The sequence below is a fragment of the Choloepus didactylus genome, chromosome 1, assembly GCF_015220235.1.
Source record: "Choloepus didactylus isolate mChoDid1 chromosome 1, mChoDid1.pri, whole genome shotgun sequence".
NCBI lineage: Eukaryota > Metazoa > Chordata > Mammalia > Pilosa > Megalonychidae > Choloepus > Choloepus didactylus.
The window spans coordinates 206,835,492-206,857,775 of NC_051307.1; the positions used below are offsets into that span (position 1 = coordinate 206,835,492).

General features: G+C 40.7%; 1 protein-coding gene across 3 annotated transcripts in view; it reads left to right on the forward strand.

Annotated features, from left to right (window-relative positions):
• The window catches only part of CACNA1D (calcium voltage-gated channel subunit alpha1 D), a 459,890-nt gene that overhangs the window by 380,895 nt on the left and 56,711 nt on the right, over positions 1 to 22,284 (forward strand). For all 3 annotated transcript variants that reach the window (XM_037798311.1, XM_037798303.1, XM_037798296.1), the window contains 3 exons: positions 1,993 to 2,194; positions 4,359 to 4,517; positions 5,872 to 5,982. In XM_037798311.1, coding sequence (XP_037654239.1) covers positions 1,993 to 2,194; positions 4,359 to 4,517; positions 5,872 to 5,982 — 472 coding nt within the window. The remainder of the gene's footprint in view (positions 1 to 1,992; positions 2,195 to 4,358; positions 4,518 to 5,871; positions 5,983 to 22,284) is intronic.

A 22,284-nucleotide genomic window follows, 5' to 3' on the forward strand; every position in this document is an offset into this window, starting at 1 on the left:
TACATCAGAAAGAATAAAATGAAGAATAAAAAATAAAAATAAAAAAGAACACCCAAATCATCACCCCCTCCCACCATTCCACCCTATTTTTCACTTAGTTTCTGTCCTCATTTTCTACTCTTTCATCCATATACTGGATAAGGGGAGTGTGATCCACAAGGCTTTCACAATCACACTGTCACCCCTTGTAAGCTACATTGTTATACAATTGTCTTCAAGATTTAAGGCTACTGGGTTGGAGTTTGATAGTTTCAATTATTTACTTCTAGCTATTCCAATACATTGAAACCTAAAAAGGGATACCTATATAGTACATAAGAATACCCACCAGAGTGACCTCTTGACTCCGTTTGAAATCTCTCAGCCACTGAAATTTTACTTTGTTTCATTTCACATCCCCCTTTTGGTCAAGAAGATGTTCTCAATTCCATGATGCCATGTCCAGATTCATCTCTGGGAGTCATATCCTGTATTACCAGGGAGATTTATTCCCCTAGGAGTCAGGTCCCACATAGTCGGGAGGGCAGTGAGTTCACCTGCCAAAGTGGCTCAGTTAGAGAGAGAGAGAGGGCCATGTCTAAGCAACAAAGAGGCACTCAGGGGGAGACTCTTAGGCACAATTATAAGCAGGTTTAGCCTCTCCTTTGCAGTAACAAGCTTCATAAGGGCAAGTCCCAAGATCGAGGGTTTGGCATACCAAATCGTCAGTCCTCAATGTTTGTGAGAACATCAGCAACAACCCAGGTGAGGAAGTCCCAACCCTTCCACATTTTCCCCCAGCTCCTCAGGGGGAAAATTTTTGTTCTCTGCCCAAATTATTTTGGGATGTGTCACTATTTCATACTAACCTATACAAACCCCCCAGATCTCACTTCCTGTTCAAAGTTCCATGTAATTATCTCATACCTTTCTTTGCATTACCCTCTGCCCTCAGAAGCCCCCTACACAAATCCCCAGCTCCTGCCATCAGAACATACACATGTACATAAGGGTGCTCCTCTCATGCTGGTGGGACTCTCTGGATGCATGTGAGAGTCAGGACTATTTACAGGACTTTCTGTGAAGTAAAGCGACAGCTGGGCAGGGATTGTTCATTAAGAAACTGGTCTTGGAGAGAAGAGAAGCATGGAGTAAGACCCTTGTCCCTACAGAGACACTGGCTGCAGTCTCAGGTTTTGAAGACTGTGTTTGAGCAAATCAGGGCAGCAGATGAGGGGTAATGAAACAAACATGGGACTTGGAATTCAGAAAAACTGGGTTTAACTCCTGGCTCAGCCACTGAGAGAATATATGACCTTGGGCACTTATTTCCCTCTCTGAGTGTCCGTAAAATGAGGATGAGAGTAATGTCTGCCTTTCCAGTGGATGTGAGGATTAAGTGAGAGGATGTATAAGTGTCTAGCACAGTGCCACCCTTGGGGTGGGTGCCCCAGAAGTGTTGAATCAGCATCAGAATGGGAGTAAATGGAATCCGGGGGTGTCACAGTTACATCCCTCCTCCTGTTAAGAGTTCTTCTTGGCATATATTCAACTTTATTTTTGGTATATATTTAATTTTAAGTTTGGGGAACCTCTCCTAGTTCTTTGAAGATACACTGGTTTGTTGCTTATATGTCTTTTCCAGTTGTGTATACAGTTTTTACTTCCACTACTGTCTTGCATGTGATATTCTCCTATTTATAACAAAAAGTTGCATTATTGAATATTTACAAAATCTTTTGGTTTTTAGTCATTAAAACAGTCAGTCATTTCTAACATACCCCAGATGCTCCTTTTTCCAAGTGCTGGGCTGACGGGACCTGATGCTGAGGGTGACACCCCAGAGGCCAGGCTTGTGTTCAGGGGCCTCAGAGTGGGCCCTCAGCAAGGTGTTTGACAGTCAGTGTTCATGGGAAGAGTACGAAAGAGGGAGACATCTGGGAAGACAGCAGGGCTGAGCTACTGAGGCTGAGTGGGGTTGAGAGGTGCTCACTCTGTTTTTCTGCTCTCCAGGTTACTGTATAAAGCCATTGACTCAAATGGAGAGAATGTCGGCCCGATTTACAACTATCGAGTGGAGATCTCCATCTTCTTCATCATCTACATCATCATCGTGGCTTTCTTTATGATGAACATCTTTGTGGGATTTGTCATCGTTACATTTCAGGAGCAGGGAGAAAAAGAGTATAAGAACTGTGAGCTGGACAAAAATCAGGTTAAAGTCACACACTGTTTGGGCTTCTGTCCCTCGAGTAAGAGGGAAGTGCCCTGTCTTTTGGCTGCTTTCCCCCATGCACAGAGAAGGACACCTACCTGTTGTCTGTCCCTGGTGCTTGGGTCCTGTTCAGAGCACACTCAGACGTTTTGAGTCATCACTGCTGTCAGTTAGGTTCCCAAATACAGATTAGACTTAATTATGAAATCCATCCCTAGACCTGTGGGTGAGAAATCAAAGAAGACATAGGCCACTTTCCAAGGTCACTACCCACTAGTGACAGTCCAGAATCTTTAGGGGTGCTATGGCTAGGAGCCAGAAAGCCCCCACTCAAGTGTCCACAGTCCTTAATGAGGGACAATCTTATATCCACTTAGAGCAGGGTTTCTCACCTTGGAGCTATTGACATTTTAGACTGGGTAATTCTTTGTTGTGCTTCCCATGCTTTGTAGGATGTTTAGCAGCATGCCTGGCCTTTGCCCACTAGATGCCAGTAGCACCCCTCCCTGAGTTGTGACAACCAAAAACATTTCCAGACATTGCCAAATGTCTCTTGGGGAACAATATTGCCCCCAGTTGAGAATCTCTGACTTAGGGGGAATTACCCTATAATACTACCTCACGGAAAGTTGCTAACTATTAACTTGGGACTAAGATTGCACTGACATCAGTCTCTCTTTACCTAGCACGTTGTTTTAGCCAATCTGATTTAAAAAAAAAAAAAAAAAAAAAAAAAAGTAGAAAAAGTAGGGCTTTTCATTCTGATTATATGATGATGCAAGGAAACTGGGAGGCCTGAATTCTAGTCCAGCTCTACCTGGACCTGCTTGTGACTTTGGGTACATCATCAGTGCTCTCTGGGGCTTGTTCCTTAACTTGAAATTGGGGTTCCTTTCAGCTGTAAAGTAAATCTGTGCTTTCTAGTTTCTCTTCTGAGGAGTTTCCCTAGGTCATCTATCAGTAGCATCTTTGTTTTGATGATGACATAGTGAACAAGAATGCTCTGCAAGCCTGGGCTTCCTGAAGGGAAATGGCCATTGCATGATGAGGCAGTCTGTCCTGGGCTGCAGGTGAACCTACTGGGGGAAACTGGAGGATAATGCTGGCTTGGTTTGTAGGAAGATACTGCTTTGAGGGGTCAGGATGTCCCTGCAGAGCGCGTTAGTAACAGAGGGAGGTCTGGCCCAGCTCCTTGCCTGCCCTAGGAAGAGGGGTATCAGAGCAAGGCCCAGGCCCAGGACACCATGAAGAGCTAGAGATGTAAATATGCTCTATAATAGGCTCGAATTGGGGGTCCCTGGAGTCAGCATGTGAGGTCAGGGCAGAACCAGGTCCCAGACATAGGGAACTGGCCTGAAATTAGAACCCAGAGTCAAAACTAGGAGTGGTTGACAGGACTAGAGTCTAAAGCAACTAGGGCTCTGGTGCTGAGCTGAAGATTCTCAGGACTGGAGGACCCCTCTGGGTTTGCTGCATAGAATGGACAAATAGCGTCCAGTGTGAGTGGGACGAGAATGCTCTGACTGGGCCTTGACCTGAGTTCACTTCAACCATCATTACTTACCACATGATATTAGCACAGCTAGGTCCCTAGTCTCAAAAGCTCCCAGAGAGACACATTGATAGCTCATGATGATATGCTATGGTCAACACGTTCTGGCTGCTGAGAGGTGCCTCATATCAGTCAGTCTCAGGGAGTAAGCCCAGCCTCTCTGGTTCCTGAGGATTCCTGTGCCTCTCATTGTTTCTTTTCCTGGAGGACAGTAGCGGCTTGAGAACTACAGAGATAGTTCACTGGTCTAAAGGAAAAGGCCTGAGTCAAGTGCTCACTCCTCTGCTTATTCACTGCAGGACCTCACTCAAGACAGTTAAATGCTCTGAACCCCACTTTTGTAAATCAGTAAAATGGAGGCCAAATGGGTGCTCTGTTTACCCTCAGTGTTGGTGTGAGGATCAGATAAGGCAATGCAAGTAGGAGGTAGGGACCCTTTGTTGTGACTCAGAGCAGTGCCAGTGGGAGAAAGGATGATTGCTCATAGTAGTTTCTGCCGTCATCCATGGTCCTTTCCCAGTAGGTGTTGTATTGGCCTTTTCAAAGCAGAAACTCTGTCTTCTTTCCAGATTAGTACTCAGAACCCTATTTTGCTCTTTTCTGCCATTGCAGCGTCAGTGTGTTGAATACGCCTTGAAAGCCCGTCCCTTGCGAAGATACATTCCCAAAAACCCCTACCAGTACAAATTCTGGTACGTGGTGAACTCCTCGCCTTTTGAATACATGATGTTTGTCCTCATCATGCTCAACACACTCTGCTTGGCCATGCAGGTAAAAATGGAGACAGCTGTGGGGATGAAGTCTGGGCCTTCTGCACAGCCCCATGCCCCATGCCCTTAATTCTGAAGGTGAAATGCCACCCCACTTGCAAGAAGATGAGTTTGATTTTCTGCTGGGTCTGGGCTATAGTCTGGCCATATTTCCATGCTAATTAACATTGTCATGGTAGGAGTTTAAGGTTGCTCTTTTGTTTAAAAGAGTGTTCAGCATCGTTGTAGAGAATATTTCCATGGAGCCTGAGTGTAGCACTCAATTCTGTAAACATATACTATGGGTCTCTTGTGGCCAGGTATTGGTTGAGGACTAAAGCTCTAGGGTTAGAGGTTTGGATCCTAATTCTACTCCTTACCAGCCGTGTGACCTTGAGAAAATTATTTAAATTCCCGGAGACTTGCTTTCTTTAGTGGTCAAATGAGAATACCTATGGTACTTACCTCAGAGATAAGTGTTAAGCTAGGTACTCCCTGTCTGAGTGTTAAACACTAAATGTTGACAGACAAAACATGTCACATTCCTGTCCTCATGGAGCTCCTAGTATGGTGGTGGGGAGTTTCCTAATTCAGAAAGTGTTGAGTTTGACCCACTTTTCAGTTACTTCTTGCTTACCTTTAGGGGCAAGGAATGCAGGTTTAATTGGCTAAGTCAGATTACAATGCAATATTAGCAGTAGACTTTTTCAGAAGTTATATTTGCCAGTAGATACTACAGTAGGAGAAGAAGCAGAGACCAAGGTATAAATCCAGTTTTCTCACTGACTTTATGAACTTGTACAGATCAGATCACCCCCCTCAGTGGTCTAAGGTTAGTCAAGGATACATTTTCTGGCACTTTTCTTAAATTTAAGAATTCCTTATGAATGAAAAGGACCATACGCTGTTAGTGTTTTGTGCTGGGGAAAGGTGCGAATTCAAGGTAGTACTGCCTTTTATTAAATATAGACCTGAGTGACATAAAATTTTTCCTTAACCAAATTCTGCCTTTATTCATAGACATTTTGGCAATTATTGTATGGTGCCTTGGTCAAGGCCTCAAATGTGAAGCCTGCTATAAGAAAAGGGTAAATTCTGTTTATCCTGAGCAAAGAAAATTGATGTATTTTTCCCCTTCGTTATTACATCATAATTTCCCTATGCCTCATCTTGCCAAGGACCACCTGAGCTTTGTAGGGGGTTAACCACGTGGCCTCTCAGTGCCTGTTGAATTGTTCAGAAAAGGTGCTGGACTGGTAGAGGCTGCCTCCATGTGTGAGCACAGCACAGCTGCAGGGCTTAGAGGGCTGGGGGAGTCTTCTTTTATGAGTCTCTGGAATGAGCGTTTGAGAATTGTGCTCTGTCTTCATTTATAGCACTATGAGCAGTCCAGGATGTTTAATGATGCCATGGACATTCTAAACATGGTCTTCACTGGGGTGTTCACCGTCGAGATGGTTTTGAAAGTCATTGCATTTAAACCTAAGGTGAGTTGCTGAGCCCACTTTTCAAAGGTGGTGCTCAATCACTCCGGAGCAGCACCTGCTTCCTGTTAGTCTCATGTTACTGAATTATGCTGAATTGTTCTGGCTGCTAACTGGGTTATCACCTTAGAATGGCAAAATCTCATTAGGGCATCTATATACATAGGGGAAAATAAATCTGCAAAGCCTCATAAAAACAATTCTGAGAAACGGAAGTAAGGAGGAAAGAATTGGGAATTTGTAGAATAGAGCTTGCTATGAAATCTCTTTTTCTGTTTCTAGAATAGCATGCTTCATGCTGTTTCAGGGAAACTTACCTCATTACTTGAGCACTGGAGAAAATGTTTTAACATAACCCATCAGAAAGAATTAGGCCCTGATTTCACTTTCAAATTTCCAGAATAAAGACTTGAACTTTATTTGTTCTTGGTCTACAGCATCCTTCTCACCCTTTATGGAAAGTTCTAACACTGGCTACAGACCTCTCACAGCCATGTGAAGTGAGAAACCTGAATTCAGAAGAATGTCACCTGACTTTAAAACAAAGCAAGATGCAGAATTTGTTGAACTGTGTTCGACTTCTTGGCATATTGTGTCTCTATAAGATGAGGATATTAATAGTTCTATTTCAGAGGGTTGTTGTGAGGAGTAAAGAATTAATATATTTGCAGCGCTTGGAAGAGTGCCTGGCATGTAGTACTGTGCTATAGAAGTGTCAGCTACTGCTACTGTCACTGCCACCACCATCACCACCACCATCATCAAGCAATGATATCCCCTAAAGTGGTTCCTCATTATATAACCCTAAACAGAGGAACAAATCCTGACTGAGCCTCAGTTTCTTTTATAGCAAAGCCCCAAACCATCAGACTTAGAAAATAACAGTTATTTATTTAACTGTGTGTAAGGTTTCTGACAGCACTAATTTAAGTAACACATGGATTATTAAATGGAGGGTTGCACATACTCCCTCCACAGTTACACAGTATTCCAATTCAAAAATGTTCCTTTCTTTAATTTCAATTAATTTCTGTGCAATCTTTATCAGATCTTTGTGGACCAAAAAGAAAGGACATTTGTAAGTGATTAATTGGGGTGATTGCAGTGGGGTCAAATTTGGCACTTTATGCATGGCCAGCCAGATGTTATTTACTGTGACTTGTCCATATCTACATACATAAACATTTCCTCCTTTTCCAAATTCATCTTAATTTCTTTTGAGAATTTGGTTTGCTTCCCTCTCTCCTATACTCCTTTGAACAATATTTGTCTGTACTGATGGAAAAGGTTACAGAGTTAAAATACTGAAAGTACTTGAGAATACAGCAGGAATGTTTCCTAGATACCCTGGGCCATGTCTTCCCTTTCCTGGTAATTAAGCTCTGGAGTTTTTGAAAGCTTGTTCCAGGCTGAGGAGAAAGCACACTCACCCATGGTTTGTATTTGTGTGTGTGGGAGTGTGTGTGTATATGAACCCTCTAGCAGGCCATTGCATCAGTACACTCATAGCATACTGCTTTGCCCAGAAAACCGCTGATACCAAATCTAGGAGGAGAGTTCGGTGGCGTGAGAACAGATCACTGATACCAAGGGGAAATGAGTAGATACTTTATAATCAGTAGTGACAGATCAGAATTTTTAAGTGGGTGATTTCCGTTAGAAAATGTTCTGCTCTATAGTTTTACTCAGCAAGATATTTTAGAAGCATGAGACAGTCTCAGCTGACAATTGAGAGAAGTTTTAAACAATAGCAGCATCCCTACACTTGAAGGGTACTGTCACTATATTCTCTGGAACCAGGGTGGATAGATTTTATGTTACAATATGCCAGGAGGAAGGGGGGAAGAATCAGTTCGTCATGAATCAAAGCCCTTCTTAAAACCCTTCCTGTCTTTTTCCCTCATTCTTCTCTTCAGTGTTAACAAACCAAGGTTAAATGAGTGGTCTCTCCAATACAGGTCAGTGAGACCCTCCCACTCCATTCCAAAGCAGTGGAGTAGCCAGGCTAAGAAACAGTGTTATAAAAGTTGCAGAGGGAAGAATCTTCTAAGGAGATGGCCACATGGGACAAAGGATTGAGAAATTGTAGCCCATCAGTCTCTTCTCAAGAAAGCCTTTCTCTGTTATGAGGAGCTCTGTAACAGGGCCTCCTTCCCAGGCTGTCTTGGGACTGTGTTCTTCATTCTGTGGGGCATATCTGCTAGGAGGATTTGTTAGCATCTCTGTCAGGAGAGACAGGGTTGCAGTTATTTGTAGGACAAATACAAAACGTAAAGCCAGACGAAGTCCTTACTCATAGGTAAGAAGGCATTTCAAGGGTTAAAACCTGTTGAGAAACCCAACCCTGGATACTTGTTTTATAGTACCTGATTGAGGAGTAGAACCTCCTACAGAGAGCACATTTAGAGGGAAACGGTGTGTAAGGTACAGTGAGGTGAGCTTATCCAACATCTCTGAGTGGGAAGGATGGGGAGCTGAGGTAGAAAACAGAGCTGGGAGCTTCCATGGGGGAAGAGGTAGACTCACTCCATGGGAAGAGTTGCCTGTGAGCGCAGGAGTGGAGGATGAAGAGAAACCAAAGAGAAAAAGAACTAGAGAAAAGGGAGCAGGTTATTTAGTTTATTGTATCGGCTCCCCAAGGGAAAATCCACCAGTTGGGAATTGACCTCATGCATTCTAGATTCTGCTTTCTACTGGGAATTGGCCATGCCCTCATAGAGTTTGGAAAAGTTGGCCATATTTTACACAAGAGTTAAGCCTGATCCCTTGCCTTTTCCTCCAGTACCCCCAGGGGAAGCTGTTGGAATTCTCCAATGAATCCCTTGCTCTGGGGAGGGAGACTCAGGAAGAAGGGCTTTTCCAAAGTACTCTCTCCTGGGTGTAAAGAGCCCTTCTGTGGAGTCAGGGAAGGGCCTGGTCTCTCTGAGGTTCTCCATGTTCTACTAGATGTCACCCATTTGGTGTTTTGTTTGAGACGTGTTCTGGGCCTTAGTTGTGGGCTTCTCTCTTGTTCCTGAGTCTTAGTCCTTAAAATATTTTGTCTTGGTTCTATCCCGAAACCATCTAATTTACACTCTTGGCTACTTGGACTTGGAAAAAGTAAAGGCGAGTAGAGTTTGGGGAAGAAGGAAGTGTGTTGGTGCTGCCCCATGCTTCTGTTCAGAGAGGATGCACGGAGGGCACTGGGTCATCTGGTCTCGTCTGCCTCCCAGGGCAGCATTCCTGTTCCTGGAGTCCCTGGCTGGAATAAGGTGTCTCCATAAAAGCCCAGCAATCTTTCCTAAGTATATTCTCCACCTTCCGGAAAGAAAGTTTGATATCTGTCTTTTCAATCTTTGGTGATCATGTGTATTCCAGGTGATTTACTACCAAATAATACTTGAGGCCAGATACTCTAGTCCTTAACTAGAACTTTACATCAAGCTTCTTCACAGGTTCCATGCCCTTGGCCTGCCCCTTCAGCCTGGAGTTTCCAGAGCATACATGCCTAGGGCTTCAGTGGTCACCTCCAGGTCATCCAAACCTGTACTGCCCTCCTCGTTCCTGAGCCACTGTGATTGCTTTGTAAATGCTCTCCCTCTCTGGCCTCAGCCTTTTTCCATTCATCCTTCACATACTCCTATTGTAAAACCAAAGCTGGTTATGCTCTTCTATTTTGCTTTTTTTTTAAAAGCAGTTTTACTGAGATATATTCATATACCATACAATCCATCCAAACTATACAATCAAAAGCTTTTAGTATATTGAGAGTTGTGCATTCATCACCACAATCAATTTTAGAATATTCATGTTACCTCAAAAAGGAAAACCTCGTACCCCTTAGCAGTCACCTCTCAATCCCTCTGTCCTCCCCTGCCATACGTAACCACTAATCTATTTCTGTCTTTATAAATTTATTTATATTCACATTTTATATAAATGGAATCATTTAATATGTAATACTTTGTGTTGGTTTCTTTCACTTTGCATAATGTTTTTTAAATTATTGTTATTTTTAATTAGAAGAGATGTAAGTTTACAGAAAAGTCATGTAAAAAATACAGTGCTCTCATACACCTCCCTATTGTTGACACTTTGCATTAGTGTGGTGCCTTTGTTACAACTGGTGAAAGAATACTGAAATAGTACTGTTAACTATAGTCCATAGTTTATATTAGGTGTATTTTTCCCCATATACAACCCTATTATTAACACCTTGTAATAGTCATACATTTGTTATAATTCATGAAAAAACATTCTTATACATCGTACCACCTTTGCTGCATTCCATAGGATTTGATATGTTGTTTTCTCGTTTTCATTCATCTCCAGATATTTACTGCTTTCGCTTGCAATTTCTTCTTGGACCCACTGATTATTTAAGAGTGTGTGGTTTAACCCTCCATATATTTGTGAAAGTTCCAGTTCTTCAGGTGGTTAATGATTTCCCGCTTCATTCCATTATGATCAGAGAAAGTGCTTTGAAAAATTTCAATCTTTTAAAAATTATTCAGACTGTTTTGTACCGCAGCACATACTCTATTCTGGAGAATGTTCCGTAAGCACTTGAGAAGAATGTATATCCTTTTTTTGGGGATGCAACAATCTATAGATGTCTGTTAGGTCTAATTCATTTATCATATTGTTTACATTCTCCTTTTCCTTATTAATCCTCTATCTGGTTGTTCTTTTCTATAGAAGAGAGTGGTGTGTTGAAGCTTCCCACTATTATTTAGAAATGTCTGTTGCTCCCTTCAGTTTTGCCTGTGTTTGCTTCATGTACTTCAGAGCTCCTTCATTGGGTGCATAAACATTTATGATTGTTATTTCTTCTTGGTCAATTATCCTTTTTATTAATATATAGTGTCCTTCCTTGTTTCTTATGACATCTTCACATTTAATGACTATTTTGTCTGATATTAGTATAGCTGCCCCAGCTTTCTTTTGGTTACGATTTGTGAAGAATATCTTTTTCCATCCTTTAACTTGCAACCTATTGGTATCTTTGGGTCTAAGACAAGTCTCTTGTAAAGAGCATATAGATGGATCATATTTTTTAATGTATTCTGCTAATCTGTGTCTTTTAATTGGGAAGTATACTCCAATAACATTCAAAGTTATTACTATAAAGGCACTTCTTGATTCAACCATCTTATCCTTTGGTTTTTATGTCAGACCTATTTTTTCTCTCCCTTTTAATCCTTGAAGTTACCCTTACTAATACTCTTCTATTCTATGCCCTCCGCCAGACATGTCTCTCCTGTCTTTTTTTTCCAGCCTATAGAACTCCCTTTAGTATTTCTTGCAGGGCAGGTCTCTTACTAACAAATTCTCTCAGCATTTGTTTATCTGTGAAAATTTTAAACTCTCCCTCACTTTTTAAAAATATTTTTTATTGTGAAATATATATACAGAAAAGTGATAATTGTTTAAAATATGATTTAATAAGTAGTTATAGAACAAATTTCAAAGAATATTATGGTTTATAGTACCACAATTACAGTTGTTTCCTTTTTGTGAAATATAACATATATATATATACAGAACAAGTGATAACTTTCAAAGTATGATTTAACAGGTAGACCAAATTTCAAGGAATGTTATGGGTTACAGTTGTACCATTTCAGTTATTTCCTTCTAGATTTTCTAATACCCTCGAGACTAAAAAATAGAAATATTTATATAAAGGTTCGTTATTCATAATCCTTTGTTAAATCCTATCTTGTCTGTTGCTACTCCTCCCTCTCGTTTGATCACTCTCTCAGTCTTCAGGGATATCTGGGCAGTGACTACCCTAACTTGTTCATATTGAAAAGAGGTGTCAGTATTATCAGGTAGAAGGGGGATGCATCTGGTTGATGTTCTTGAAGAAGCTGTTGCCTCTGAGTTTTGGGACTTATCTGGCATAGGAACACTCTAGAGGAATTAAGTTTCTCAGAAATAAAACTTAGTGAATGAAACTTTTATATAGTCTCCAATAGGGACCTGGTTATTCTTTAGGATTTTCAGGACTGCTATTGATTTGAGTTTGGCATAATGTGGCCATTTGGAATATCTAGCTGGAGCTTGAATAAAAGTAACCTCCAGGATAGCCTCTTGACTCAGAAATCTCTTAAGCACTGAAAACTTATTTTGTTACCTTTCTTTTCCCCCTTTTGGTCAAGAAGGCACTCTTAATCCCTTAATGCTTGAGCTAGGCTCATTCCTGGGAGTCGTGTCCCACGTTGCCAGGGAAACTCACTCCCCTGGAAGTCATGTCCCATATAGGGGCAAGGGTAATGAATTTATTTGTAGAGTTGGGCTTAGAGAGAGAAAGGCCACATCTGAGCATCAAAAGAGGGTCTCTGGAAGTGACTCTTAGACATAGCCTCCTCTTTACAGCCATAAGTTTCATAAGAGCAAGCCTCAAGATGGAGGGCCTGACTTATAAAATAGGGGGTTCCTAATTTCACATAGCATATGTTGTGTCCATGATAAACAATCAATGTCTTGCAACATCTTCACTTAGTTGTACAATCATCATCACTCTCAATTTTAAACAATTATGACTCAAAACACCCCAAAGTTATCATCCCCTAATTATTTATCCCTCATATTAGTGTGGTACTAGTAAGGTATTCCTGTTAAACATAATCCATAGCATGCAATAGGCAGTGTTTCCCTTATACCACTTTGTTGTTAACTCTTTGTACCAGTGTCAGACCTTAGAATTTGATCCTCCAAGCATTTATTTATATTTGTAATGCTAATCTATGGGATACATGCCTCTAAACAACCCCATTCAATCATGTTCGCCTTCTATAGGACACTGATACTTACGTTAACAAACCATTCTCACCCCTGTCCATTCCCATACCCTTAAGTTCAACCTTGTTAACAGGTCTGTACATATTAGGTAATCATTCCCCCTTCTGTAGCTTCTATCTCTAGTTCCCCTATGTTCTACATTATAAGACATTGATTTTACATTGTTCAGGGAGTTCATAGTAGTGATAACATGCAATATCCCTTGTTTTGTGTCTGCCTTATTTCACTCAGCCTTGTATCTTCAGGGTTCATCCATGTTGCCACATGTCTCAGGACCTTTTCCTTCTTACTGCTGCATAGTATTCCATTGTATGTATATACCACATTTTGTTTATCCACGTATCTGTTGAAGGACCCTTGGATTGTTTCCATCTTTTGGCAATTGTGAATAATGCCACTATAAACATCAGTGTGTGTCCTAGTTTGCTAATGCTGCAGAATGCAAAACACCAGAGATGGATAGGCTTTTATAAAACAGGGGTTTATTTCGCTACACAGTTACAGTCTTAAGGCCACAAAGTGTCCAAGGCAACACATCAGCAACGGGGCACCTTCACCGGAGGATGGCCAATGGTGTCCGGAAAACCTCTGTTAGCTGGGAAGGCAGCCGGCGTCTGCTCCAAAGCTCTGGCCTCAAAACGGCTTTCTCCCAGGACGTTCCTCTCTAGCAAGCTTGCTCCTCTTCCAAAACATCACCCACAGCTGCACTGTATTTCCTCCCCATCTCCTCCCCCCCGCCCCAGTCAGCTCATTTATATAACTCCACCGATCAAGGCCCACCCTGAATGGGTGGGGCCGTGCCTCCATGGGAACATCTCATCAGAATCATTACCCACAGCTGGGTGGGGCACATTCCAAGCAAACCTAACCAGTACCAAAAGCGTCTCCCCACAAGACTACAAAGACAATGGCATTTGGGGGACACAATACATTCAAACCGGCACAGTGTGCAAATGTCTGTTAATGTCACTGCTTTCAGATCTTCTGGGTAGCCGAGTAGTGGAATTGTGTTATTGCAGGGTAACTCATATTTAGTTTTCTGAGGAACTGCCAAACTGTCTTACATAGTGGCTATACCATTATACATTCCCACCAGCAATGAATAAGTGTTCCAATTTCTCCACATCCTCTCCAGCATTTGTTGTTTCCTGTTTGTCTAATGGCAGCCATTCTTATTGGTGTGAGATAGTGTCTCATTGTGGTTTTGATTTTCATTTCCCTAATAGGTAGTGAAGATGAACATTTTTTCATGTTTTTTAGTCATTTGTATTTCCTCTTAAGAAAAATGTCTTTTCATATCTTTTGCCCATTTTATAGTAAGGCTGTTTGTACTATTGTTGTTTAGTTGCAGGATTTCTTCATATATGCTGGATATCAGTCTGTTATCAGATATATGGTTTACAAGTATTTTCTCCCATTGAGTTGGCTGCCTCCTCACCTTTTGGACAAAGTCCTTTGAGGCTCAGAAGCTTTTAATTTTGAGGAGTTCCCATTCATCTATTTTTTCTTTTGTTGCTTGTACTTTGGATGTAAGGTCTAAGAAGCTACCTCCTGTTACTAGGTGTTGGAGATGTTTCCCTGTATTATTTTCTAGGAGTTTTATGGTATTGGCTCTTATGTTGAGGTCTTCAATCCACTTTGAGTTAATTTTTGTACAGTGTGTGAGGTAGGGGTCTTCTTTCATTCCTTTGGATATGGATATCCAGTCTCCCAACCCCATTTATCTAAGAGACTGTTCTGTCCCAGTTCAGTTGATTTGGGGACCTTGTCAAAAATCAGTTGACCATAGATCTGGGGGGGTCTGTTTCCAAATGGTTGATTGAACTCCATTGATCAATATGTCTATCTTTGTGGATGTACCGTATTGTTTTGGCTTCATAGTAGGCTTTAAAGTCAGGAAGTTAAAGTCCTCACACTTCGTTCTTCTTTTTTAGAATGTTTTTTGGCAATTCGAGGCCCCTTTCCCTTCCAAATAAATTTGGTAGCTGGCTTTTCCAAGTCTGCAAAGTAGATTGTTACAATTTTGATTGGAATTGCATTGAATCTGTAGATCAGTTTGGGTAGGATTGACATCTTAACAACGTTTATCCATGAACACAGAATATCTTTCCACCTCTTTAGGTCCTCTTTGATTTCTTTTAGTAAAGTTTTATAATTTTCTGTGTAGAGTCTTTTTATATCTATTATGAATGGAGTTTTTTTTTCTTGCCTCTTCAGTTAGGTCATTACTAGTGTATAAGAACATTACTAACTTTTGCATGTTAATCTTGTATGCCGCCACTTTGCTGAATTTGTTTACTAGCTCAAGTAGCTTTGTTGTTGATTTCTCAGGATTTTCCAAATATGGATCATAGCATCTGCAAATAGTGACAGTTTTACTTTTTCCTTTCTGAGTTGGATGTTTTTTGTTTCTTTTTCTTGCCTAATTGCTCTGGCTAGAACTTCTGGCATAATGTTGAATAATAGTGGTGACGGTGGGCATCTTTGTCTTGTTCTTGAACTTAGGGGGAAGGCTTTCAGTCTCTCACTGTTGAGTACTGTGCTGGCTGTGGGTTTTTCATATATGCCATTTATCCTATTGAGGAAGTTTCCTTCAATTCCTACCTTTTGAAATGTTTTTATCAAAAAAAGGATGCTGAAATTTGTCAAATGCCTTTTCTGTGTCTATAGAAATGATACTTTGATTTTTCCCTTTTCATTTGCTAATGTGTTGTATTACATTGATTTATTTTCTTATGTTGAATCACCTTTTCATTCCTAGAATGAATCCCACTTGTTTGTGGTGCATAATTTCTTAATGTGCCTTTGGATTTGATTTGCAAACATTTTTTTTTTTTTGAGAGTTTTTGCATCTATATTTATCAGTGAGATTGGCCTGTAGTTTTCCTTTCTTGTAGTATCTGTATTTGCTTTTGATATTAGAGTGGTGTTAGCTTCATAAAATGATTTAGGTAGTGTTTCTCTTTCTTCAATTTTTTTAAAGCGTTTGAGCAGGAATGGTGTTAGTTCTTTATGGAATATTTGGTAAAATTCCCCTGTGAAGCCATCTGGCCCAGGGCTTTTCTTTTTAGGAAGATTTTTTTATGACTGATTGTGTCTCTTTAATTGTGATTGGGTTGTTGAGGTCTTCTGTTTCTTCTCAGGTCAGTCTAGGTTGTTCATGTGTTTCCAGAAAATTGTCCATTTCATCTATGTTGTCTAGTTTGTTGGCGTATACTTATCCATAGTATCCTCTTATGATTTTTTAAATTTCTTTGGGATCCATAGTAACGAACCCACTCTCATTTCTGATTTTGTTTCTTTGGGTGTTCTCTCTTTTTGATTTTGTCAGTCTAGCTAAGGGTTTGTCATTCTGGTTGATCTTCTCAAAGAACCAACTTTTGGTTTTATTTTTTCTCTCTGTTGTTTTTTTTGTTCTCCAGATCATTTATTTCTGCTTTAATTTTTATTTCTTTTCTTCTACTTGCTTTAGGGTTAGTTTGCTGTTCGTTCTCCAGCTTCTTTAATTGTTCATTTAGGTCTTTGGTTTTAGTTCTTTCTTCCTTTTTTAATTTTTTTTTTTTATTGAGAGATATTCACATACCATACAATCATCCAAAGTATACAATCAGTTGTTCACAATATCACCATAGAGTTGTGCATTCATCACCACAATCAATGTTTGAACATTTTCATTACTCCAGAAATTAAAATTAAAGTAAAAAAGAACACCCAAAGCATCCCATACCCTCATTGCCCCATTATTCATTTAATTTTCATCCCCATTTTTCTATTCATCTGTCCATACACTGGATAAAGGGTGTGAGCCACAGGTTTTTAATCACACGATTACACCATGTAAGCTATATAATTATGCAGTTGTCTTTAAGAATCAAGGCTACTGGGTTGCAGTTCAACAGTTTCAGGTATTTCCTTTTAGCTGTTCCAATACACTAAAGACTACAAAGGGATATCTATATAATAGATAAGAATAACCTCCAGAATGACTTCTCAACTCCATTTGAAATCTCTCAGCCACTGAAACTTTATTTTGTTTCATTTCTCTTCCCACTTTTGGTCAAGAGGCTTTCTCAATCCCACAATGCCAGGACCTGGCTCATCCCTGGAGTCATGTCCCATATGGGAGGAGGGCTCTTGGGCCACCTCTTCCCCACAATCCCACCTCTCCCTGACTGCGGTAGCCTGTTGGACTGAGACCCAACCAGACAACAATCCAGTCAAGGCAACAGTTCTCCATGTCCACTAGAAGCCTCCATCTCTAGGGGTAGGCATGGGCGTTGTACACCTTGGCTGAGACCTGGGATTATTTTAGGGCACTGCTTTGACAGTTGTGCTGTCCATATTTCTCAGCCAAAACAGGGCTGGGTTCCATGCAGAGTGTGTAGACCAGCTCCAATGGGCCTAGAATAGGGTCTGGAGAGGCTCTGGAAAGCCCTGCAATTCCTCTGCAGTTTCTGGCCTGCCCAACAGATGTTGCCATTTGGTGACTTAATCATCCTCAGAAGCTGTTTACCTCCTGGAGCCCAGGTATGTCTGACTGGGCAGGGCTGAAACTGTGGGGTTCCTGTGCACCTACTTCGCCAGCCAAAATCTGGGTCAGTGTGTGGCTGTGTTTCCCACTTTACTTGTGGCACAGTATTCCCCCAGGTGCCCTCGTCTGCAGCTGTCCCCCAAGCAAGGATCAGGCCATTGGCTGCTGTTTCCCTCAAAGCCTCAGGACCCAGGGCTGGAAACAGTTTGTCCATGTTTTCTCACACTCTTCATCCCTGACTGACCTGGGCCTTGAAATGTCTTTCCCTGTCCCCCGGGTCCCTAAACAGTTGTTTCAGGTATTTTCTACCTGGCTTCTTGCTGCTTTTAGGGAAGATTTTGTGGTACCCTCACTATTCTTCCATTTTGGGAATTCGTCCTTGCTGCCCTTTTGTATTCCACCCTTCCCCATGGCTTAAGTTCTGTGTAGGTCTCTATGGGCATGAGTCTCTGTGTCTGGATATAGGTGGGGATCTGTGTCACTGCTTTGAGAGATTTTATAGTCTGTGTCCCCAGTGGGAGAGGGATCCTGGCTGCTGCTTCTGTGCACATCCCAAGGCATGTGGGACCAAGTGAGGGATGGGGGGAGGACCAGCTGGTCTGGGACAGAGGTTTTTCTCTTTCTTTGATTCAGCATTTTTGGGATCCTTCTCCAGTATATACCTTCCTCCAGAGTTCTGAACAAATCAGAATTGTCCTTTTTTTTTCTTTTTTCTTTTTTTTTAGCTGAATCTCTGGAGAGAAGTTTTCAGTATGTATTTACATTGCCATGTTGATGACGTCACTCGCCCTTTGTATATTTTTTAATCTTTTGTTGAAACCTGGACATGTTGATATTTTAATGTGTTGTCACTGGAATTTAGATTCTGAAGTGTCTGTCCCTTAAGCTTGTATCCAGCTAGTGTTATCACTAAGATTTCCTCAAATCCAGTTGGCACATTTTTATTGTGTGGGCACTCTTTTCCTGGCAGTGCAATTCACTTTATTTGTAGTCCTTGACACATGAGTCAAATAAGTTCCTAAATTTGTTGAAGTAAATTCTTTTGTGGTGTAGGTTGAGAAGATACGAGCCTAGGAAATGCTGACTGCTGTAGTGGCAGCCTAGTTAAGATAATCAGCCAGAGACAATATGTCAGTATTGAGTTAGTTCTGGATAGGGAATAAGGACCACTGCCTTGCAGACTCACTTGTTCTTTGACCCAGTAGGGATCTCTTCTTTTCACTGAGTCTGAGCATCTCTGAACTCATTTGCTTCTTAATCCCACAACGCAAATATGTTGATTCTCATATCACTCTCATATCTTGGGGAACATAGATGCAGAGGTTGTGGCTTGACCAAGAAGACAGGGTTTGAAATCAGGGTCTTCCAGGGCCATATTCAGTGTTCTTTCCTATACAAAACCAAATGATACAAACAATCTGGCCTTTCTTCAGAATGACAGGACAGGATGGCAGTGGTACACCAAGTTGTATCACATCTCAGGTCCTCTATATGAGCTTGGAGTCTTGGCCAAATTATGTGATTAGGTGGCCTCTCTGACCTCATTTCCTCATGGTTAGGAAAGCTAGAAGTCCAAAATCAAGGCCATGGTTTCTCTCCAAAGTCTGTAGAGCTCTGGTACTGGCTTGCCACAATCCTTAGAGTTCTTTGGCTTGCATCTCTGCCCCAGCTTGCATCTCTGCCTCCTGTCACATGGCAATTGCCCATTTTTTAATTGGGTTATTTGTCTTTTTATTGTTGAGTTATAGGATTTCTTTATATAATCTGGATATCAAACCCTTATCAGATATGTAGTTTCCAAATATTTTCTCCCATTGAGTAGGTTGTCCTTTTACTTTTGTGACAGAGTCCTTTGATGCACAAAAGTTTTTTTAGTTCAATTTTATTGAGATATATTCACATACCATACAGTCATCCAAAGTATAAATCAGTTGTTCACAGTACCATCATATAGTTGTGCATTCATCACCCCAATCTATTTTTTTAACATTTTCCTTATACCAGAAAAAGGGAAAATAAGAATACAAAATAAAAGTAAAGAAGAACACCCAAAACACCCCCCCTCCTATTTTTCATTTAGTTTTTAGTCCCCATTTTTCTATTCATCCATCCATACACTGGATAAAGGGAGTGTGATCCACAAGGCTTTCACAATCACACAGTCACCTCTTGTAAGATACATTGCTATACAATCGTCTTCAAGAGTCAAGGCTACTAGGTTGCAGTTTGATAGTTTGAGGTATTTACTTCTAGCTATTCCAGTGCATTAAAACCTAAAAACGGTTATCTATATGGTGCATAAGAATGACCTCTCAACTCCATTTGGAATCTCTCAGCCACTGAAACTTTATTTCGTTTCATTTCGCATCCCCCTTTTGGTCAAGATGATGTTCTCAATCCCATGATGTCAGGTTCAGATTCATCCCCAGGAGTCATATCCTGCATTGCCAGGGAGATTTACACCCGTGGGAGTCAGATCCCACATAGGGGGGAGGGCAGTGAGTTCACCCACCAAGTTGGCTTAGCTAGAGAGAGAGGGCCACATCTGAGCAACAAAGAAGTGCTCAGGGGGAGACTCTTAGGCACAATTATAAGCAGGTTTAGCCTCTCCTTTGCAGTGATGAGCTTCATAAGGGCAAGTCCTGTGACAGGTGGCTTGGCACATCAAACTGCCAGTCCTCAGTGTTGGTGAGAACATCAGCAACAATCCAAGTGAGGAAGCCCAACACCTCTGCATTTTCCCCCAGCTCCTCAGGGAGGCCCTGCATATATATTTTAATTCTCTATCCAAATTACTTTGGGATTGAACAAAAGGTTTTAATTTGAGGAGGTCCTATCTATTTTTTCTTTCTTGCTTATGCTTTGGGTGTAAAGTCTAATAAACTGTTGCCTAACATAAGGTCCTAAAGATGCTTCCCTGCATTTTCTTCTAGGAGTCAGTCTTATAGTCCTGGCTCTTATATTTAATCTTTGACCATTTCAAGTTAATTTTTATATGAGGTGTGAGATAGGGGTGCTCTTTAATTCTTTAGGATATGGATATCCAGTTCTCCCAGCACCGTTTGTTGAAGAGAGACTATTCTTTACCTATTGAGTGGACTTAGCAGCCTTGTAAAAAATCAGTTGGCCATAGGTGTGAGTGTCTGTTTCTGAATTCTCAAGTCAATTACATTGGTCTGTATATCTATCCTTCTGCTAGTATTATGCTGTTTTGACCACTTAGCTTTGTAATATGCTTTAAAGTCATGAAGTATGAGTCCTCCAATTTTGTTCTTCTTTTTCAAGATGTTTTTGTCTATTCAAGGCCCCTTACCCTTCCAAATATGACAATTGGCTTTTCTATATCTGCAAAGTAGGCTGTTGGAATTTTGACTGGAATTGCATTGACTCTGTCAGTCATTTTGGGTAGAATTGACTTCTTAACAATATTTAGTCTTCCAATCCATGAACACAGAATGTCCTTCCATTTATTTAGCTCTCCTTTGATTTCTTTTAGCAATGTTTTATGGTTTTTTTTTTGTATCAAGTCCATTACATCATTGGTTAAATTTATTCCTAAATATTTGATTATTTTAGTTGCTATTTTAAATGGAATTTTTTTCTTGATTTCTTCCTCAGAATGTTCATTACTAGTGTCTAGAAATGCTACTGATTTTTGTGTTTTGATCTGTACCCCCCAAATTTGCTGAATTCATTTACTAGCTCTAGTAGCTTTGTTGTCAGTGTTCTGGGACTTTCTTTATATAGGATCATGTCATCCGCAAATCGTGAAAGTTTTACTTCTTCCCTTCCAATTTTGATGCCTTTCCTTTTTTTCATAATTGCTCTGACTAGAACTTCCAGTTCGATGTGGAATAACAGTGGTGACAGTGGACATCCTTGTGTTGTTTCGTATCTTAGAGGGAAAGGTTTTAGGCTTTTACCATTGAGTATGTTGTTAGCTGAAGGTTTTCTTATATGCCCTTTACCTTTTTGAGAACGTTTCCTTCTATTCCTATTTTTCTAAGTGTTTTTTCAAGGAAGGATGCTGAATTTTGTCAAATGTCTTTTCTTGTCAATTGAGATGATCGTGTGGTTTTTTTTCCCCTTCATTTTGTTGATGTGATACATTACATTAAGTGATTTTCTCATGTTGAACCACCCTTGAATACCTGGGTGATCAAAACCCATTTGATCATGGAGTATAATTCTTCTGATGTGCTGTTGGGTTCAGTTAGCTAGTATTTTGTTGATGATTTTTTCATCTACATTCATAAGAGAGATTGGTCTGTATTTTTTTTTCTTGTAGTATCTGTAGGCTTTGGTATTAGGGTGATGTTGGCCTCATTGAATGAGTTAGGTAGTATACCCCCCTCTTCAAGTTTTTGGAAGGGTTTGAGCGGGATTAGTATTACTTTTTCTTGGAATGATTGGTAGAATTCACCTGAGAAGCCATCTGGTCCTGGGCTTTTCATTGTTAGGAGGTTTTTGATGATTGATTTAATCTTGTTGCTTGTAATTAGTCTGTTGAGGTCTTCTATTTCTTGTAGAGTCAGTGTAGGTAGTTTGTGTGTTTCTAAGAATTTGTCCATTTCATCTAGGTTATTGTTAGAAACAGAGTTGTACCTGGAAGAAAACAAAGGCTTACCTGATTGTGGAGGAGAAAAGAAATTTATTTTCATTTGGGCGCACGACCAAAAGAAAATGGAATGGTCGGTGCCCCAAGCAAAGAAAAGCAGCACGATTTATTTCCTAAGCCTAACACACAGGTCCGTCCCCTGTTTCCCTGTTGGCTGGGTACTCCAGAGGGTACAGTTTATCCAAGAGAACTGACTAGCCCACCTTTGATTACACCTCATATTCCTTCACATTTCAGTGACCTTCGTTGTTACCGGCATTAACTGTAGGCTTACGTCAGAGGCCCTTTCTCTCTAATCACAGAGTCAGTTTGTGCTACTTGTGTTTAGCTTCTATTTCCCCTATTCCACAGCTCCTTTATGTGAACACTA